This window comes from Macrotis lagotis, chromosome 2, assembly GCF_037893015.1.
Source record: "Macrotis lagotis isolate mMagLag1 chromosome 2, bilby.v1.9.chrom.fasta, whole genome shotgun sequence".
In the NCBI taxonomy this organism is placed as follows: Eukaryota; Metazoa; Chordata; class Mammalia; order Peramelemorphia; family Peramelidae; genus Macrotis; species Macrotis lagotis.
The window spans coordinates 65,748,054-65,767,080 of NC_133659.1; the positions used below are offsets into that span (position 1 = coordinate 65,748,054).

At 37.7% G+C, this 19,027-nt stretch overlaps 1 protein-coding gene across 3 annotated transcripts in view; it reads left to right on the forward strand.

The window, feature by feature from the left end:
• The first annotated feature begins 18,419 nt into the window (after positions 1-18,419).
• The window catches only part of SUCO (SUN domain containing ossification factor), an 86,321-nt gene continuing 85,713 nt past the window's right edge, over positions 18,420-19,027 (forward strand). For 2 of the 3 annotated variants that reach the window (XM_074222035.1, XM_074222034.1), the window contains exon 1: positions 18,582-18,734. In XM_074222035.1, the coding sequence (XP_074078136.1) occupies positions 18,673-18,734 (62 nt within the window). In that variant the 5' untranslated portion in view covers positions 18,582-18,672. Of the gene's footprint in view, positions 18,735-19,027 lie in introns of all 3 variants that reach the window. The other variant, XM_074222036.1, reaches the window with a different exon arrangement.

Genomic DNA, 19,027 nt, shown 5'->3' on the forward strand with positions numbered 1-19,027 from the left:
AAGGTGAGAAACTCAGTGTTTTTTCATATGCAGTCCTAAAGAGAGTAGTTAAAATAAAAGTAGACTGAATTTTATCATGACTATTAATTTTTTTTAAATCTAGTTTAAGAACTATAATTTTCTCCATTTAAAATATCTATAGATTTGATTCTTTTTTCATAACATGACTAATGTGATATGATTAATATGATTATAGATTTATAACTTATATCAGAATATTTACTTTCTAGAAGAGAAGGGAGGGGAGAGAGGGAGAGAGAAAATTTGGAATGCAAATCTTATAAAAGGGAATGTTGAAATATCTTTACATGTACTTGGAAAAAAATGAAATACTATTAAGTGGGAAAAACTTTTAAAATAAAATAACTGTAGACAATATAAAATACTTGGGAGTCAGCCTGAAAAGACAAAGCACAGGAATTATATGACACAATTATAAAACACTTTTCATAGAAATAAAACCAAATCTAAACAATTGAAAAATATTAATAACTCATTGGTAGGCTGAGACTATGTTAAAATGATAATTCTACCTAATTTAATCTATTTATCAGTACCATACCAAACTATCAAAAATTATTGTATAGAGCTAGAAAAAATAAAAATAAGAAACTAAAACTTGAGCATATCAAGGGAATCAACAAAAAATACAAAAGATGGTATCAATAGCAAAATGGTATTATCAAACCAGTCTGGTACTGGCTAAAAAAAAGAGTGATGGATCCGTGGAATAAATTAGGTACAAATCACATTATAGTAAATGACCATAGTAATCTTGTATATGATAAACCCAAAGATCATATTTTTCCTGAAGCTTCTCTTCCCCAAGCTAAAAATCCCAGGGTTCTATTGTGAGCCTCTTCTCCTTCTCTCCTATTTTACTTGGTGATCTCAACAACTTACATGGATTTAATTATGATCTCTATACTTTATACTGTATACTATATACTATATTCTATATTCTACCATCTCAGATCTACCTATTCTGTTTCAACCTCTCCATCTCCATCTGCCTTTTAGATATCCAGAGTGGAATATCCACCAGAAGACTTAAATATGTTCAAATGGATCTCATTTTATTTATCCCAAATTACCTCCCCCACCCCTTCCCTATTACTGTACAGGGCAAAGTCATCCTTTGGATCCCTCAGGCTTGAAACCTAGGTATCATCCTCTACTCTTCACTATCTCTTACCACACCCTGCCCCATCCAATTTTTCACCAAAGTCTGTCAATTTTACCTCCAAGACATCTTTTAACTATGCCCCCTTCTGCTCTTCAACACTGTTAATACTCTACTCCAGTACTATTACAATAGCCTGCTGGTGGGTTTACCTGCCTCAGTTCTCTCCCCACTCCAATCCATCCTCCATTCAGTAACCAAAGTGATTTTCCTAAAGTTTAGGTCTGATCACATAACATACCCTCCTCTCCCCAATTTATTAAATGGCAATGCTTCCTATTATTCTAGGATTAAAAAAATACTTCCTTGTACACTCAGAGTCCTATATTACCTAGCTTCCCCCTACTATTCCAGTCTTCTTACATCTTTATTTCCTACCATGTTCTCTTCAATCCAATGGCGCTGCTCTCCTAATTGTTCCATGGAGAAGATTTTACATCTCTGGATTCAGATTCATTTTTTTCTGTCTATCAACCATGCCTGGAATGTTCATTTTCAATTCAACCCATTGAACCCATTCCTTGGTTTCCTTGCAATTCCAAATTAAAACCCCATATTTTCCAGGCAATCTTTCCCTATCCCTCTTAACTTTAGTGTCTTCTTTCTGTTAATTCCTCCGCCCTCCCCCCAAGCCCTCCTCCCCCATATATCCTGTATATATTTATTTGCTTGGTATATCTCCGGTATTTAGCAAAGTATCTAGCACACAGTAGAGATTTAATGTTGATTGATTGGATTTTCATCTTGAGCGTTCCCATACTTCTTAGAATAAGTTTTTTTCTATAGAATTATAGTCGTTTGAATTCTACCTAGTCTTACCCTAAAACCTTTGAAATTTGTTTTCCTAAAAATCTAAGGTGCATGTCAAACCATGCCAAGATTTCACCTTGTTGGGTTCTCTACCCTTTGAAAGTTAAAATTATCCTTAAAGTAACTGAAGAAGTTATCTGTTGTTTTTTTAAGAGAATTTGAGTAGATGCTTATGTGCCAGACTTGTGATGTGATGCTTTATGATTCAAAGTCAACTGTTAAAATGTAAGAGAGACTATAATAATTCATTCTTAATACAATTTTTTTAACTTAAGAGGGAAATTTCCCAAAACAGAAACTGGACTTGTATTTTTAATAGATAATAAATAATAGAAATAAGAATAACAACAATAATGACTTGATCCCCAATAGCATTACTTTTACAGCAGAATCCTTTCCCTTTCTCCAAAGAAGTGGGTGACAAAAAGGTAGTTAATCCACGTGAAAGATTATTTAATTAATAAGTAGCCAGTCCTGTTGCCTCTGTGTTCCTTTGATCTAGTTCCCATTTTTATTCTTTTTCCTACAATTAAATCTACTTTTAACTAGCCTCCATTGGGAAAACTCTTATGAGTCAGTCTTTCTAATCCAGTCCCTATTTAAAACAGCAGGGAGAGGTCCCTTTACCCTATAAAGCCAAATATTCTCAAAGGGTAACAAAGCCCACAGCTTCATCTTAGTAATGACTCTTACTTTATAGGATAAAGCAGCCAATAAAATTTATTAGTATACTGCATCTGTGTGGGCATAGAGTTATCTACTGACTGCTATGCCATGGTACAGTAAACTCCAAATTTCATTTATTCATAAAAATCTAAAGCTGTCATATGAAAAATAAGGATAAAATAAACTCTAGAGAATTCCTAGAGAAGAGATTAGAGAAAGAAATCATTAAATCAAGAGTCATAATAAGCATGTTTTTAACTTTATAAAACAGGAAGGTCATGAATAATAACAATTCAGTAGAGAACACACCTAGGAAATGAAGTGTGACTCATCTGCCCTAAGACAATCCATTTTGCATAATTTGATGAGTATTTATTAACTACTTGCTACATGCTTGTTCTTTTGTGGATCCAAATTCTAGAGGCTAACATATGTTTAGCTTAATTCCCTTTGTCCATTATTTGGACAAACTTTAGAGATTAACTCATGTTAATTTAATTCTTTATTAAGACCAAACTCATGAAGGTCATCAATTATAATGAAAATAAAGCATAAAATAATTTTTAAATAATGCTTTTATAATTGAGTAAGTCAGTTGAGTTAATCAATCCATCACCCCACTACATTTAACCTGATACATTAATTAGCTGACAACACATTCTATTGAACAAGCTTAAGGCATAATCAAAGTGTTACCAAAGTTCAGAATTTTCCATTGAATGAATAATAATAATAATAATAACAACAACAATAGGTAATAGTTATATAGCATTTTATAAATATTACTTTCATTTAATTCTCATAACAGTCTGGGGGTGGGATGAGTAGGTGCTATTCTTCTCAGCATTTTTACAGATGAGGAAATTGAGGCAGACAGCTTTCAAGTGACTTGGCCAGGGTCACACAACTAGGCAATGTTTCAGGGTAAATTTGAACTCAGATCTTCTTGAGTTCAGTACTCTGACATTCTGTCCACTATGTCACTAAGCTGACAGGAAATATATTTGGATTGGTTGAGGTACTTGGTCATTTCCTTTAGGATTTATAAAAAAAAGCCATCTACTTAGTTTGGAATCAAGAATTCCAACATCTATCAACTTAATGATGGGAGACTTTCAGTCAAACAGTAAGAAACAATCACTTGTTGGGGAGGAGACAAGCTTGTGTTCCAGCCTTGGTCTCTGTCTTGGTCTCAGTATCTTAATCTTCCCCCTTTGACTAGAGGAGGACCTTTTGAGCCTTGAAGGGTCCAGAGGATTTTGGAAAGGGAATAGTTCTCTAAGGAATAAGCACAAAAGCTGCACCAGACTTAAGAGGAACGATTAGAAGTTTCCAACAACAAAACTTCCAGAAACTAGTTGGAATTTTAACTGGGACAGGGAAGCCTAGATGCAGAGATGAAGAGAGATAGGTAATAGTGAGTGAAAATGTCCTGAACTAGAGATGGAGTATCTTTTTTTTAAGGAAATGGGGTTAAGTGACTTGTCCAAGGCCACACAACTAGGCAATTAATAAATGTCTGAGGTCACATTTGAACTCAGGTCCTCCTGACTCCAGGGCTGTTGCTCTATCCACTGCCCCACCTATTTGCCCCGACTATCATTTTCAAGAAATACCAAAGAGGTCAGTGTCATTGGATTGCAGAATGCTTGGGGGTAGGAATGGGGTTAGGGATGGTAGATAAAGTAAAACTGGAAAGGTAGGAGGGGATTGAGTTAAGAAAGACTGAATGCCAAACAGGATACTAGATCCTGGGGGTGAAAGGAGCTACTGGAGTTTAATGAATGAAGAAGGGTAATCATTTACTTTGACCCTTTGATAGATCTATGATTTCATCTCCACCAAGGCAAACTACAGCCCTTAAATGCCTTTCTTTTTCTTTGGGGTCAAGTCCAAGCTTTCATCCCAACTTTATCTTAATACATTGCCAGTTCCTCAAGTAGTTTGTCAGAAAGTGATAAGCCCCTCAGTTGGTTCCACTACTGTCACCAAATGCAAAAAAAAAAAAAGCCAGTGTATTCATTCTATTTTGCATCTCTATTGTCCTCTTTCCACCTTCATCGTCATTTAAATATCATTGGGATGATCAGACTGAAGTGGATTTCACACAGAGCTTTTGCAGGCTCTACTGAGATAATGGATGTAAAGTTCTTTGACAATATTTAAACCAGTCATTGTTCTCAACTGATTTTTATTGTTTTGTGATTGAATTTTAATCATTCATCATTTCTTAAGATTATTTTACAATTGAGTTTGTACCTATGGTATTATATCCTTAACTGTGTGTACCTTGGCTGTAGGTAAGATTAATTATTTGCAAGATGTAGCAGTTTCCTCTTTAGAATTCATCTCTATAAGTTCTACACTGAATCAGTTAAACTTCCCTAAAAATAATTATGTTCCAAATTAATGCCTTGAGTCTTATTCCATTTTTTATATCCCTTTTTCATTCCTTCCTTCAACTTTCCCTCCCTTCCTTTTTTCTTCCTTTCTCCTTCTTCCCTTCCTTCCTTCCTTTCTCCTCCTCCCTTCTTTCCCCTATCTCTCCATTCCTTTCACATATGTTACAATCATCTTCACAGTGAACTTGCTTCCATTTATTATGAATAGTGCAAGGCAAGATGATCAAATATTCCATGTAGCTATATTTCTTGTTGCTTATGATTGATCCTTATGATTTGACTTCCTAGTCTTCATATTGTGTGGTTTGATTTAAACAGAGGAGGTCAATGTGGATAATCATGAAAGTGGAGGATTGAAAGGTCACAAGAGAGCAGAGCTCAGAATTCACCTAAACAAATAGAAATTTAGGGGGAACAACAGAAATACTGCCAGAAATCCAAAAAGAAAATTGGTTTGTACTGAGTTGTTTTTTTCAGTAGGGAGTTGCAATCAATATAAGAAATGAACAAACAAAAGAACTCTGACAAAATGAAAAAAAAAAGTTGTGTTTGAAACAGTAGAGACCAAGATGTTAGGAAAAAATATACCTGGACAATATCAACAGAAAAACTAAAAGCAAAAATAGTATTTTCTTAAGATGCAAGAAAATGGATAATATACCTATCAAAGTATGACACAAAATTAGGAAAACTCTAAATGAAACAAGTGAATATAACTAAGTATATACTTTTTAAAAATTCATTTTATTTAATGAGTATTTTGGACATAGTTTTTTCTTTTTTCACTTAAAAAGATTAATGCATTTTGCTTTGATATTGCATTGATTTATGAATATTACCTTCCTCTGCTCAGTGAGCCTTATCTTGCAACAGATATTTAAGAAAAAAGTTTGATAAAACAAACCATCATATCATCTGTTTGTGATAGCACATTTTGTATTCTTCAGTCATAATTCTTCATCTCTTCAATTTTTAAAATTAAATTTTATTTTAAATAATGATCATTTATTTTCTCTCCCACCTTCATCCCCACTGAAAGAGAAAAACAAAAACAAAACCCAATTACAAATATGTGTGTGTGTGTGTATGTGTGTATGAAAGAAGATAGATAACTTCCAGAATTGATCCAGAATCATGGTGCCTCAGAGTGTTCAAGGAAATGCTTAAATCTTCTAAAATTGATCATTTTTGCAATGTTGTATAAATTTTCTTTTAGTTCTCCTCACTTTACTCTTAATCAGTTCATTCTTTTCTTCCCAGATTTCTCTAAAAAAATGTTTATTTCATCACTTCTTACAATCCAGTAGTATTTCTTTTTTTTTTTTTGCAAGGCAAATGGGGTTAAGTGGCTTGCCCAAGGCCACACAGCTAAGTAATCATTAAGTGTCTGAGACCAGATTTGAACCCAGGTACTCCTGACTCCAAGGCCTGTTCTTTATCCACTACGCCACCTAGCCGCCCTGTAGTATTTCATTATATTCATTACATATTTTGTTTAGTCATTCCAGCAACTCCCACTTTCCCTCTTGATAGGAATTACTTCCCTTTGTATATTTAGAATTAATTCCTTTTTGAGAATTTCATGTCTATGGTAGGAGTAATATCTACTAAAACTGGAAAGTCCCTGCCATGGTTGGGCTAGTGGTTTGTTTGGATTTTTTGGGTGAGGAAGGGTTTCCCTCTCTTGATACTTAATTGATACAGAGAATTAAAACTTAAAATATAGACCCACCTTCTTGGTCCCCTAAAACATAAAAAGTCTAATCAGGAATAATAATTGTCCCTCATTCTTCATAAAATCTTCATTGCTGTGAGTCAACTAACTTCTGAGAGAAACAAGGGAAATTACATTTATCTGAATCAATCTAAATCTGAATTGGTGTTCTTTCTTGAAAATCTTTTTCATGCTATATTAAGTCAGTTCCTTTTGATAAATGGACTACCAGAGTGTCATTTTGTTCTCATCTTGAGATTGAACCATCAGATCAGCCTAAGTTAGGCCTGATCCATCATACTATTACTCCAGAGCTAATTTCCCCTTAGAATTTTATTGCACAGGACTCTTCTTCTCAAATCTTTGAAATTGTCTCTCTGAAATTCTAAAATAGGCATCAGAATATTCTGGGCTTTTCTTTCCTCTATAATATACTCTACCATGAAGAGCTCACTTCTCCCTAAAGTTTCCAGCATTATTTTTTCCTGCAAGTTCTTCTGCAAATTCAGATCAGAAATAGAACTTGCCCTCTCGTGGTTCCTCTACCTTTTAAAAAATGACATTTTCACAAAACAAGATAGGAAATGATTGACTATTCTGCTTTTTGACAGAAAGAGTTCCAACAGATACCTTGATAATTGAAGTTTCCCACAAATTCTATACCTATTGTCTTTGTCCCAAGGATGTAATCTGTTCTTTAACTCCCTCTACTTAGTACTGTACTCTGACAAATAACCGATTTTTCTTTCAATTAATCTTTACCCAGATGTTCTTTCCCAAGCTTCTCTATTCTGGTTCCTGGATTTTCCCACATGGCTACACTCTTAATACACAATACTACATCATACCATTCCCATGCCCCATTTTCCTTGTATTCTATTTCTCCTCCCTCACATTTTATTTTATTTTTTAAAATTTTTATTTATTTATTTAAGGCAATGGGGTTAAGTGACTTGCCCAAGGTCACACAGGTAGGCAATTATTAAGTGTCTGAGGCCAAATTTGAACCCAGGTACTCCTGACTCCAGGCCAGGGCTCTATCTACTATGCCACCTAGCTGCCCCTATTTATTTTATTTTTAAAAATTTGTTTATTTTTTCCAATTATATGTAGAGATAATTTTCAACATTCATTTTTTTTCAAGGCAATGGGGTTGTGACTTGCCCATGATCACAGAGCTAGGTAATTATTAAGAGTCTGAGGCTGGATTTTAACCCAAGTCCTCCTAACTCCAGGCCAGTGCTCTATCTACTGCACCACATAGCTGCTCCTCAAAATTCATTTTTGTAAAATTTACCCCCCCCACCTTCCGTCTTCCCATCCTGATACAGTTTATACATATACAATTATGTTGCACATATTTCCATACTGGTCTTGCTGTGAAAGAAAAATCAGAAGAAAAAGATAAAAATCACTACAAGGGAAAAAAAGATGAATATAATATGCTTCTATCTGTATTCAGATTTCACAGTTCTTTTGTTGGATGAGGATAGCATTTTTCATTGTAGATTTTTTAGAAATGTTTTTGATCACTGTATTACTGAGAAGAGCTAAGTCAATCGTGGTTGATCATCAAACAATGTTGTTCTTAAGGTAGATGTTCTGGTTCTGCTCACTTCACTAAGCATCAGTTCATGTAAATCTTTCCAAGTTTTTCTGAAATCTGCTGGCACTGCTTTCTTACTCATTTTGTAGTTAGATTTTTCAAATTCTGAGAGAGGGAAGTTGAAGTCCCCTGTTAATATACTTTTACTGTCTAATTCTTTCTGTAACTCACTTAACTTCTTATAGAGCAATAATTTTATTCTCATGCCACAACTTGTTCAGCTATTTCCCAACTGATGGGCATCCTCTCAGAGCTGCTATGAATATTCTTGTACATGTGAGTCTTTTTCCCTTTTGTTATCTCTTTGTGATACAACCCTAGTAGTGGTATTGCTAAATCAATCAATGGGTATGCACAGTTAAATTACCCTTTGGGCATAGTTCCAAATTGCTCTCCAGAATGGCTGGATCAGTTCACAAATCCAAAAGTGCAATAGTGTTTTCTTACATTCCTTCTAACGTTTCCCTTTTCTGTCATATTAACCAATCTGATAGGTGTGAGGTTGTTGTACCTCAGAGCTGTTTTGATTTTCATTTCTCTATAATCAACAATGATTTAGAACATTTTTATATTCATATGATTGTAGCTTTAATTTTTTTCATCTGAAAATTGCCTGAAGATATCCTGTAATCATTTATTAATGAAGAATGACTTACATTCTTATAAATTTGACTCAGTTCTGTATATACTTTAGAGATGAGGTCTTTATTAGAGAGACTGGCTGTAAAAATTGTTTTCCAGCTTTCTGGGTTCCTTCTAATCTTGGTTGTATTGGTTTTATTTGTACAAAACCTTTTCAGTTTAATGGAATCAAAATGATCCATTTTTGCAATTCTTGATTTTCTCTATCTCTTCTTTGGTTATAAATTCTCCTTCTCTTCATAAATCTGTCAGGTAAATGATTCCTGGCTCTCCTAACTGGCTTCTGGGACCATACTTTATGTCTAAATCATGTACTCATTTTGTTCTTATTTTTGTATAGGGTGTGAGAGGTTGGTATATACCTAATTTCTGCCTTATTATTTTCCAGTTTTCCTAGAAGTTTTTGTTAAATAGTGAGCTCTGATCCCAGGACCTGGAATCTCTGGGTTTATTAATCAAACAATTACTTGATAAACCCAAAGACTGTGTCTTGTGAGCCTAATCTATTCCACTAATCCACCACTCTATTTCTTATCCAATATCAAAGTAGTTTAGGTAATTGCTGTTTTATAATAACGTTTAAATCTGATAAGGCTAGGCCACCTTCCTTTGTATTTTTTCTCATTAATTCCCCTGATATTCCAAATCTTTTGTCCTTCCAGGTAAATTTTGTTATTATTGTTTTCTAGCTCTATAAAATAAATTTTGGGTAGTTTGATTGTTATGGCATTAAATAAGTAGGTAATTTAGGTAAAATTCTCATTTTTTTATTATATTAGCTTGGCCTTTCCATGAGTAGCTGATGTGTTTCCAGTTGCTTAGAACAGACTTTATTCGTGTGAAAAGTACCTGTAATTATATTCAAATAAAACCTCTTTCTCTAATTTTCTTGTGTATGCATTTAGACATATAAAATTTCCCTTAATGACTGCTTTATCTGTATCCCATAAGTTTTGTATGTTTTCTCATTATTGTCATTCTCTTGTATGAACTTATTGGTTGTTTTAAATATTTGGTGTTTGATCCATTTATTCTTTAGGATTAGGTTATTTAGTTTCCAATTTATTTTTAGTCTATTTTTCCATGACCCTTGGTTAGCAGTAATTTTTATATCATCATGATCTGAGAAAGATGCATTTAGTATTTCTATCTTTCTGCATTTGATTGTGAGGTATTTATGCCCTAATACATGGTCAATTTTTCTGTAAGTGCCATATACCACTGAGGAAAAAGGTACATTCATTTCTATCTCTATTCAATTTTCTCTAGAGGCCTATCATATATAACTTTTTAAAGATTCTGTTCACCTCCTTAAATTCTTTCTTGCTTTTCCTATGATTAGATTTATATAATTCTGAAAGAGGGACATTGAGGTCCCCTATTAGTATAGTTTTATGTCTATTTCTTTATAACTCCCTTATCTCCTCCTCTAAGAATCTGGATGTTATTCCACTTGGTGCATATATATTTAGTATTGATATTACATAATTGTCTATGATGTCTTTTAGCAAGATGTAGGCTCCTTTCTTATCTCTTTAATTAGATCAATTTTTGCTTTTATTTTGCTTTTGTTTGATGGTTTCTTGGTGTATTATAGGATCATTAGTTTCAATCTGCCCAATTTTAATTTTTAAAGATTTATTTTCTTTAGTTAACTTTTTTTTTCTCCTGTTCCATTTGACCAACTCTATCTTTATAGGTATTATTTTTCTTTTCTAATTTTACATAATTCTCCTTCATGACTCTCAATTCTTTCCCTAATTTTCTTCTATCTCTCATTTGTTTTTTTTTGGGGGGGTTTGCAAGGCAAATGGGGTTAAGTGGCTTGCCCAAGGCCACACGGCTAGGCAATTATTAAGTGTCTGAGACCGGATTTGAACCCAGGTACTCCTGACTCCAAGGCCGGTGCTTTATCCACTACGCCACCTAGCTGCCCCTCTCATTTGTTTTTTAAGATCCTTTTTGAGCTCTTCCAAGAGTACATTTTGGACTTGAGATAAATTCATAGTCCCCTTTGAGGTTTTACATGTAGGTATCTTGTTATTGCTTTCCTCTTCTGAAATGGCATTATGAGCTTCCCTGTCCCATGTAGCTTTCTATAGTTAGGGCTCTTTTTGTTTTTCTGCTCATTTTGAACATTGAACTCTACACCCTCTGCCAAGGGTCACAATTCCAAGTTTGGAGGCCTGGGGGTCTGGTCTCTGGCTTTCTTCACTGGGGCTCAGGTACTGGTAGCTTGCTTCCTCTGTTATGGTAGCCTGACCAAGTCTTTCCTGTTGCACAAGCATTCTGGAGCTCCCAGTATGCCTTTCTCATTGGGGTTGGGGCCTCTCTACTGGACTGTTGCACCACCACCTGCTTAAGTGAGATCTGAACTGTGGTTATGAGCCTCCAGCTGGCTTTCCAGTGGGCTTGGTCCCCTTTTACCCAAGTGAAATCTAAACACCTTCCAAGATCTCTTGAGCTGAGCAATGTTTTTCTCTGTTTTTTTTTTTTTGCTTTAGAGTCTTTTTAGAGGTTTCATTTAAAGTTTTTTTCAGAAGGAAATTAGATAAACTAAGCATGTTTCCTAGCTTCTCTCTGCCATTTTGGTTCCACTTCTCACTACTTATTTTATTTTAAAGTTTTTAGATTAGATTTGAAAAGTATCAAGTAAAAACATTTTTACTAACCTTTGAAATATTAAACCATGGTCCAGAAATCCTGATATTTAGATATAACCTTGATACCACTTTTTTAGCTAACTTGCCAAATTACTTAGTTTACTTCCCAAATCACTTTTTTTCTTTCTACATCCCTTGCCTTCCATAAGCATTAGTGAAGAAAAAAAAACCTATATCTTTGTTGTTTTTTTTATCCAACACTTTTTAATCTTTGTTAGAAGTATCATTAATGATTGCTAATTTATTTTTATTTTTTTATTTTTTTGTTGCAAGGCAGTTGGGGTTAATTGGCTTGCCCAAGGCCACACAGCTGGGTAATTATTAAATGTCTGAGGTTAGATTTGAACTCAGGTACTCCTGACTCCAGGGCCAGTGCTGTATCCACTGTGCCACCTAGCCACTCCGATGATTGCTAATTTGAATGATTTATTTTGACATCTTTTCTTGGGCACTTTTACTGGGAAGATTCAATTTTTATTGAATCTAGTTCAGTTGTATTTGACTCTCTGTGACCCCAATTTATGAGTGGTTTCCCTTTTTCTCTTTCAGCTCATATTACAATTAAGGAAATTTAGGTACACAGGCTTAGGGAAATAGGCAAGTAAGATAACTAATTAATTCCTGAGTCTGGATTTGAACTCAGGTCCTCCTGATTCTAGGATTAGTGCTCTATCCACTGTGCAACCTAACTGGAAAAAAAAAATAGGACTCTTAATTTCCAGATCAAGTTGACCACATTTGACTCAGTATTCCTGACCAGAAAAATTAACAAGCACCATTATCTTTTTCTTCCTTTGACTCTTACTAGATATCTTACCTGACAACTTTCAGGATCCTGCTTTGTTAGAGGAAAAATAACTGCTCTGTCCTCAGAGACTCTAGGTCTCTTCTTTTCAGGAAAGGGGCAAATCTATTTTTTTAATCTCCAAGTATAGACTTCCTCTTCCTTTTCTGCTGTCTATATTTTAAGAAATCAAAGGAGACTGTTTTCTTGATAAAAGGAAAAGAAAACCAGAAAATTCATAGATTTCATAGACTAGCAATAGGAATGAAGATCAAATCTTACTTTAAATATCATTAGGAAATTTCAAGATGACAACTTGCTATTTGTTATGTTTATTTATTGTGATATTTTGGGGGAAAGTAGTCAAGTCTTGGATATAAATCTTGGGTCATCCTTCCCCCCAACAATGATGACAAAGTAATAAATTAGATTTCAATTTTATAAACAACAAAAAGTATCACATGTGAAAAAAACATTAATTAGAATTGAATAATTTTTTTCTCCACAAAAATAAAGAAATAAGGAAAGACAGAATTATATCAATCAATAAACATTCGTTAAGTGCTTACTACCTATTGATTTCACAGGACTGGGATAAAAGTGGGATAGGTACTGCCCACCAGGTCCTTATGTTCTACTATAGGAAAAACAATATCCTCAAAGGCAAATAATATAAGAAGATACATAAAATAAACATGTAAGAAAAGAGAAGCCTGCATAGGGAAGTCAACTTGTGGTGAAGGTTGTCCTTGTGTGACTTGAAAGAAGGTAGAATCTACATGTTTAGCCCCTGCATAGGGAAGTCAACTTGTGGTGAAGGTTGTCCTTGTGTGACTTGAAAGAAGGTAGAATCTACATGTTTAGCCTCTTCTCTCCACATTCTTTTCCAAGGAGACTTTAATTCCTGTCAAGAGGGGAAGCAGAAAGGTCACTCTGTTTTCCTCAGAGAGAGAAGAGTTACCAAACTAGAATTTTATCTATTTTCTCTCTCTCTCTCTTTAACTATTGCTAGTCTAGGAGATCTGATCGGGTTCCATATAACTTATTGCTTTGTCATCATTATGGGGAGGGTGATGCAAGATTTATATCTAAAGCTTAACTACTTTCTCGCCAGATATCACAAGAGGCACACATAACAAATAGCAAAAAAAAAACCCTTATTTATCCAAATCATAACAAAACAAAAACTAGAGAAAATATATTTAGAAGAATATATATATGTATATATATATATATATATATATATGTATATATATATATATCTCCAACAATACAGAATGGAGTTTTCCCATTGGGAGTGAGATAACTCAGCTCAACCAAAAAACAATGTCTTGGAACTCACCCAATAAGAAACTCCCCAAAGTCTCTACTGTAGCTGGTTGGAGACTGCTAGCTCCTTTCATGTCTTTTAAGAGTCTTCTTTCTGAATACTTGAAGTAGGATTGGTTACTTTCATCTTCACTCGAAGCTAGAAGCCCCTGACCCGAGTCAATGCTGAAGATTTCTTGGAGTTTTAAAGGTCCCAGAGGACTGGTGAAGACAGGAGCTTTTCTACTCTCTTGAACTCACACAATTCACACTGGCCAGGACATACATCTCCATCAATATCAATCCACTCAAATCAATGGGATTTGGACAGGGGTTAGAAATACAATGAGATTAGAGGAATATTTTCAACTGGAAGAATAAGGAAAGGGCTTGAAGGGGAAACTGGTTGAGGTGAGCTCTAAAAGAAATTAAAGATTCCAAGAAATGGAGTCTTGATCTATGATTTCATTGTTACAGGTAGCTTCTATATAAAAAACTTTCTACCAATGCAGGTCTGCACCACTGATGCAATTTATGGTCTTAAAGTGTTGCCTAAAGTACTGAGAGCTATAGTGACTTGCCCAGGGTCACACAACCAATATGTTTCAAAAGTAGAGACTTGAATCTAGGTCTTCCTTGCTTCATGGATAACTTTCTATCCACTTCAGCACTGTGACGCCCTAAATGTTTTAAGGAAACTAAAATTTATAAAAGGTAGTAATGAGAAGGAAGTACATATTCTGTTAACAGGGACAGATTGTACAAATGAACTTTGACTGCAGGGAAAAATGCAAGCTATGAGCTTATTAATAGTATTTATTTAATACTTTAAAGTTTAAAAAATGCATTAAAAATAGCATATTTAATCCTTGCAACATTTCTGGGATCTAGGTACTATTACTTTATAGTTGGGAGAACTGAGATGAATAATGATTATGTGATATGCCAAGGCCTACATAATTAGAAAGTATCCAAGGTCACATTTGAATAGAGGTTTTTCTCATTATGTAAAGTAATACAAAATAGAAAAATCTGGAAAGATAGAATAGAGACATTTTAGGAAGGACTTTTTCAAGTAGAATTTAAATTTAATACTAGAGGTAATAGGGATTCACTGGAATTTTTTGTGCAGGAGAGTGACCCAGTCACATTTGTGCTTTAGGAATGTCTCATTGGCAGATGGTTGGATAGTGAATTAGAGAAGGGAAAGCTATCAGTCTGTTGCCATAGTCCAGGATGAGGTGATGAGGCTATGATCATATGAACAGAGAGGAGTGGAGGAATGTTAAGAACTTTTATGGAGGCAGAATCACCAAAAAGAGTTGGCAACTGATTGGAAACATGAGTAGAGGAAGTGATGTATCAGGAATGTCTACAAATTGCAAACCTGAATGACTAGATATATGATATTATCCTTTTTTTTTAAAGATTTTTCAAGGCTATGGGGTTAAGTGGCTTGCCCAAGGCTACATGGCTAGGTAATTATTAAGTGTCTGAGGTCGGATTTGAACCCAGGTACTCCTGACTCCAAGGCCAGTGCTCTATCCACTGTGCCACCTAGCTGCCCCTATGATATTATCCTTAACAGAAATATGAAAGTTAGGAAGAAAGGTAGATTTAGGTGGAAAGACAAGGTGTGTTTGGACATAATTTTGAAATGTTCATGAGACAAGTAGAAATGTCCAATAGGTAGTTGGCAATGTATTGCATTTAAAAGTTGATAGTTATCAAATTATCAGTTATCTAGAAAAAAATGTTACCTACAATATTTAGTTTAGTTTGCTTTATTATTCTCCATCACTTTCTTAAATCTGGACAAGCAATAAAACAACATATCATATCCTGATTTGTATCTTTTAATTATTTCCTCTGTATAAATGCTCACTTTGAAAATTTAACAATTAGCTCTCCTGAGCAGCTGGCCCCAGAACTTTCTATTTCTCTATCTCTCTATGTACTATAGCCTCTCCTGAGCACCAAACAGGCATCATGAAATCAACTGGAATTGGCTGTCTAAAACAGAACTCATTGCCTTTTCCTCTAAACCTACTTTTCTCCCTCCCCAATGTTTTTATGAGAGTTTGGATAGGAAAGTTGGGAACTCCTGGGTCCCAACTGCTCTTAGGAAATGACCCCTGGGATGACTCTAGCAATTACTGGGGCTGACCACTGGCTAGAGGATGAGGCCAAACCTTATCCCGGTTTGCCAGAAGACATGCTTGTGGATGGAAATATTTAGATACTGAAGTACAGAAGTTAACTGTTAAATGCCTATTCAGAAGTCTTTCAGTTTCATAGATATAGCCTTTGCAAATAGGCACTAAGAAGGAAAAATAGAAGTTCTTTGGGTAGAAAATAAAGAAAATCAGTTTGCCAATATGATAGAGAACAAGAACTAAAAATGTTCAGGACACTAAAACAAAAAAAAAAGATTTTGTTACTTATTTTGCTAAAAATGTAAATAGGAAAGTGTATGATTTATTGAATCTTTAAAATATTTATTTCTATATTAGAATGTTTCTTTTCATAAGGATTACTGACTTGGTTCAGTTCTTCTAGTGTCACCACATTAGTCATTGGACAACAATCTCATGGTAAAAATAACAATAGCTAAATTGTTTGTCGATGGTTTAAGGTATGGCTCTCATCTTCCTCTGAGAACCAGACTAGCCAGATTACATTCCTCTCTTGCATTTCCCTCTGCTTTTTTGGACATTAACACCATGCTGAGGATTCCCTCAGCCCCTGAAACCTTCTTTCCCTGTAACATCTATTATTCCCTTTAAACTTCTCTTCCTGTAACATTCCCCTTCTTTCCCTCTTTTCTTCTCTTTACCCACTGCCCCCAATTTCTCCTGTTTTTGAGATTTTCCTTGGGGCCACCATTTGAAGAAGAGCCCTGGCTAGGCATCCTTCATTACCCTTAATTTTTTTCTGAACTTCCATACCATGCCCTTAAAGTGACCTCCATCCCTATCAATCCATCGTAGTACTATGGAAGTGGGAAGGAAATACAAATTTGGAAGTTATTTAAAGTTTTTGCCATTTTCATTGCTCATTTGTGACTCTCTCTCTCTAAATATATATTATATATATATACACATATACATTTTATTCATCACTGTGTCTGTAGAATTTGTCACTACTTGAACTCTACTGATACAGCCTCAAAGAACTCAACACTTCTAGATGGTGAATTAAGATAACATTATAATAACTGTACTGTTATTTCACTGTGGCTTCCCAACTTGTGCTTCTTTCTCTTGGAATTCTTGTAGGTTAAGAACTATTATTCTCGCTCTTTAAATGAAGAAATTGAGGATCAGATTCTAACGAGTTCAGGCGCCATAGCTGGCCCTGCAGTTGGGAGGATGGAGACTCAGATTGAGGGCCCAGTTTGATGATGTAGCCCGCTATCTCTTATAGTCATCATTGATCCCTCTCGGGTCATTACCTAGCCAAGTTCTATTCATCCATCCAGCTTGAATTCAAATCCTACAATTCAAACCCACGATCCCTAGGGCAGCGGGACACGGCTGTTCTTCCTTCTGGACGCTTGCACAATTTGTCATTCATCCCTCTTAGGAGACGTTTATCTCGATTAAAGTAGCCAAGGAGATGGAATTCGGGACTCAGACACGACTGGCGTTCCAATCTGCTGCTTATTAGCTAAGAGATCCCAGGCAAGCCATTTAACTGTTTTCTTTGTCTCAGCTTCTTTCTTTTTTTTTTCTTTTTTTGGGCAGGGCGATGGGGTTGAGGGACTCGGCCAAGGCCGCAAGTGTCCGAGGTCGGACTTGCCCCCGGGCCCTCCTGACTCCACCGCGCCACGTCCTTGGTCTGGAAGCTGGGTTTGTGGTGAGGACAAACAGCTTCAGGATTCCGGGAGGTTCCTCGGCTCCTCCGGGGAGACAAAGGAGGGGGCGGGGCAGCCTCCCAGCCTCGGACCGGGGAAACCCTCCCAGCGTGCGCCGGGAGGCGGGGCTTGCCCAGCCACCCAATCAGGGCAGGACAATCCCGAGGGACGTCTCCCTCTGCCAGCCAATCAAGACTCAAGCCGACAGCCGCCCTTCGGGATACTTTTAATTTTTAGAAATAAACAGTAATTCCCTTATCGAGTTGAACTTGGCATTCGTGTGGGTTGGTTTTAAAAGATGAGAAATCAAGTAATGAGAAGAAATGCAAATTGTGTGGGACGCGCTTTCCTCATGGGGGGGGTAAGGGGAGACGCCGAGGCCGTGCTGTCCCGTGGCTCGGAAATGGAGCGAGGCTGTGAAGGGAGGGGGAGGGCGGAAACTACAGCTCCCAGCGGGCCGCGCGGGGCAGCCGAGGCGGGGCGGAGCGGAAGGACGGGACGCTGCCGCCGACTTCCTGGGCGTGAGCCAATAGCAGGAGGAGCCGGGCCCTCCGCCCCGCCCCCCGCCCCCGTGGGCGGGGCCGCGGCGCGGGGGGCGCGGCCGGGGCCGGCGCTTTGTGGAGGCGGGCGTGGAGCGAGTGACGCGGCCGCTTCCAGCTCGGCGGCGCGGGCGGCGTCACGGCCGCGCTCGCCATTGGCTGCCGCCGGAGGCTCGCGGGGCGGCCGTTGGTCGCGAGCGGAGCGGAGCGAGGCTCGGGGCGGGCGGGGGGGATATGGGGCAGCGGCGGCGGCGGCAGGAGGCGGGCGCGGGTCGGCCGGCGGCAGCAGCAGCCCCCACGGCCCCGGCCGCCCCCTGACTGCCCGAGCCGGTGCCTGCCGGCCGTCGGGAAGCGGCGGCGCGGGAGCAGCGCCCCCCGGCCTCTGCGGGCGGCTGGCGGCGCCCTCGGGCTCCTGCTCCGGCTCCTCCATCTTGACCCCGGCAGCCGCGGCTGCGGGGACGATGTGCCGCCTTCCGGCCGGGGGAAGAAGGAGGAGAAGATGAAGAAGTACCGGCGGGCCTTGGCCCTGGGCTCCTGCCTCTTCCTCTGCTCCCTGGTCTGGTGAGTCGCCCTGGCCTCGGCGTTGTGGCGGGCCGCTCCCGCCGCGGATAGCCCGTGCTTGCATCCCCCGGGCTCCCGCCGCGGATAGCCCGTGCTTGCCTCTCCGGGGCTCCCGCTGGCTGCCCGGCCGGGGGATATCCTGTGCTTGCATCCCCCGGGCCGGTCGGAATGGGGGGGGGGTCCTTGGGCAGCGGCAACTAGAAAGTCCCCTCACCGGGCCCCGGGGTCCGAAGCTTGTGGGGACGTGGATGGGAGGGTCAACGTACCCTGCCGGGCTGTTTTGAGGGAGTTAG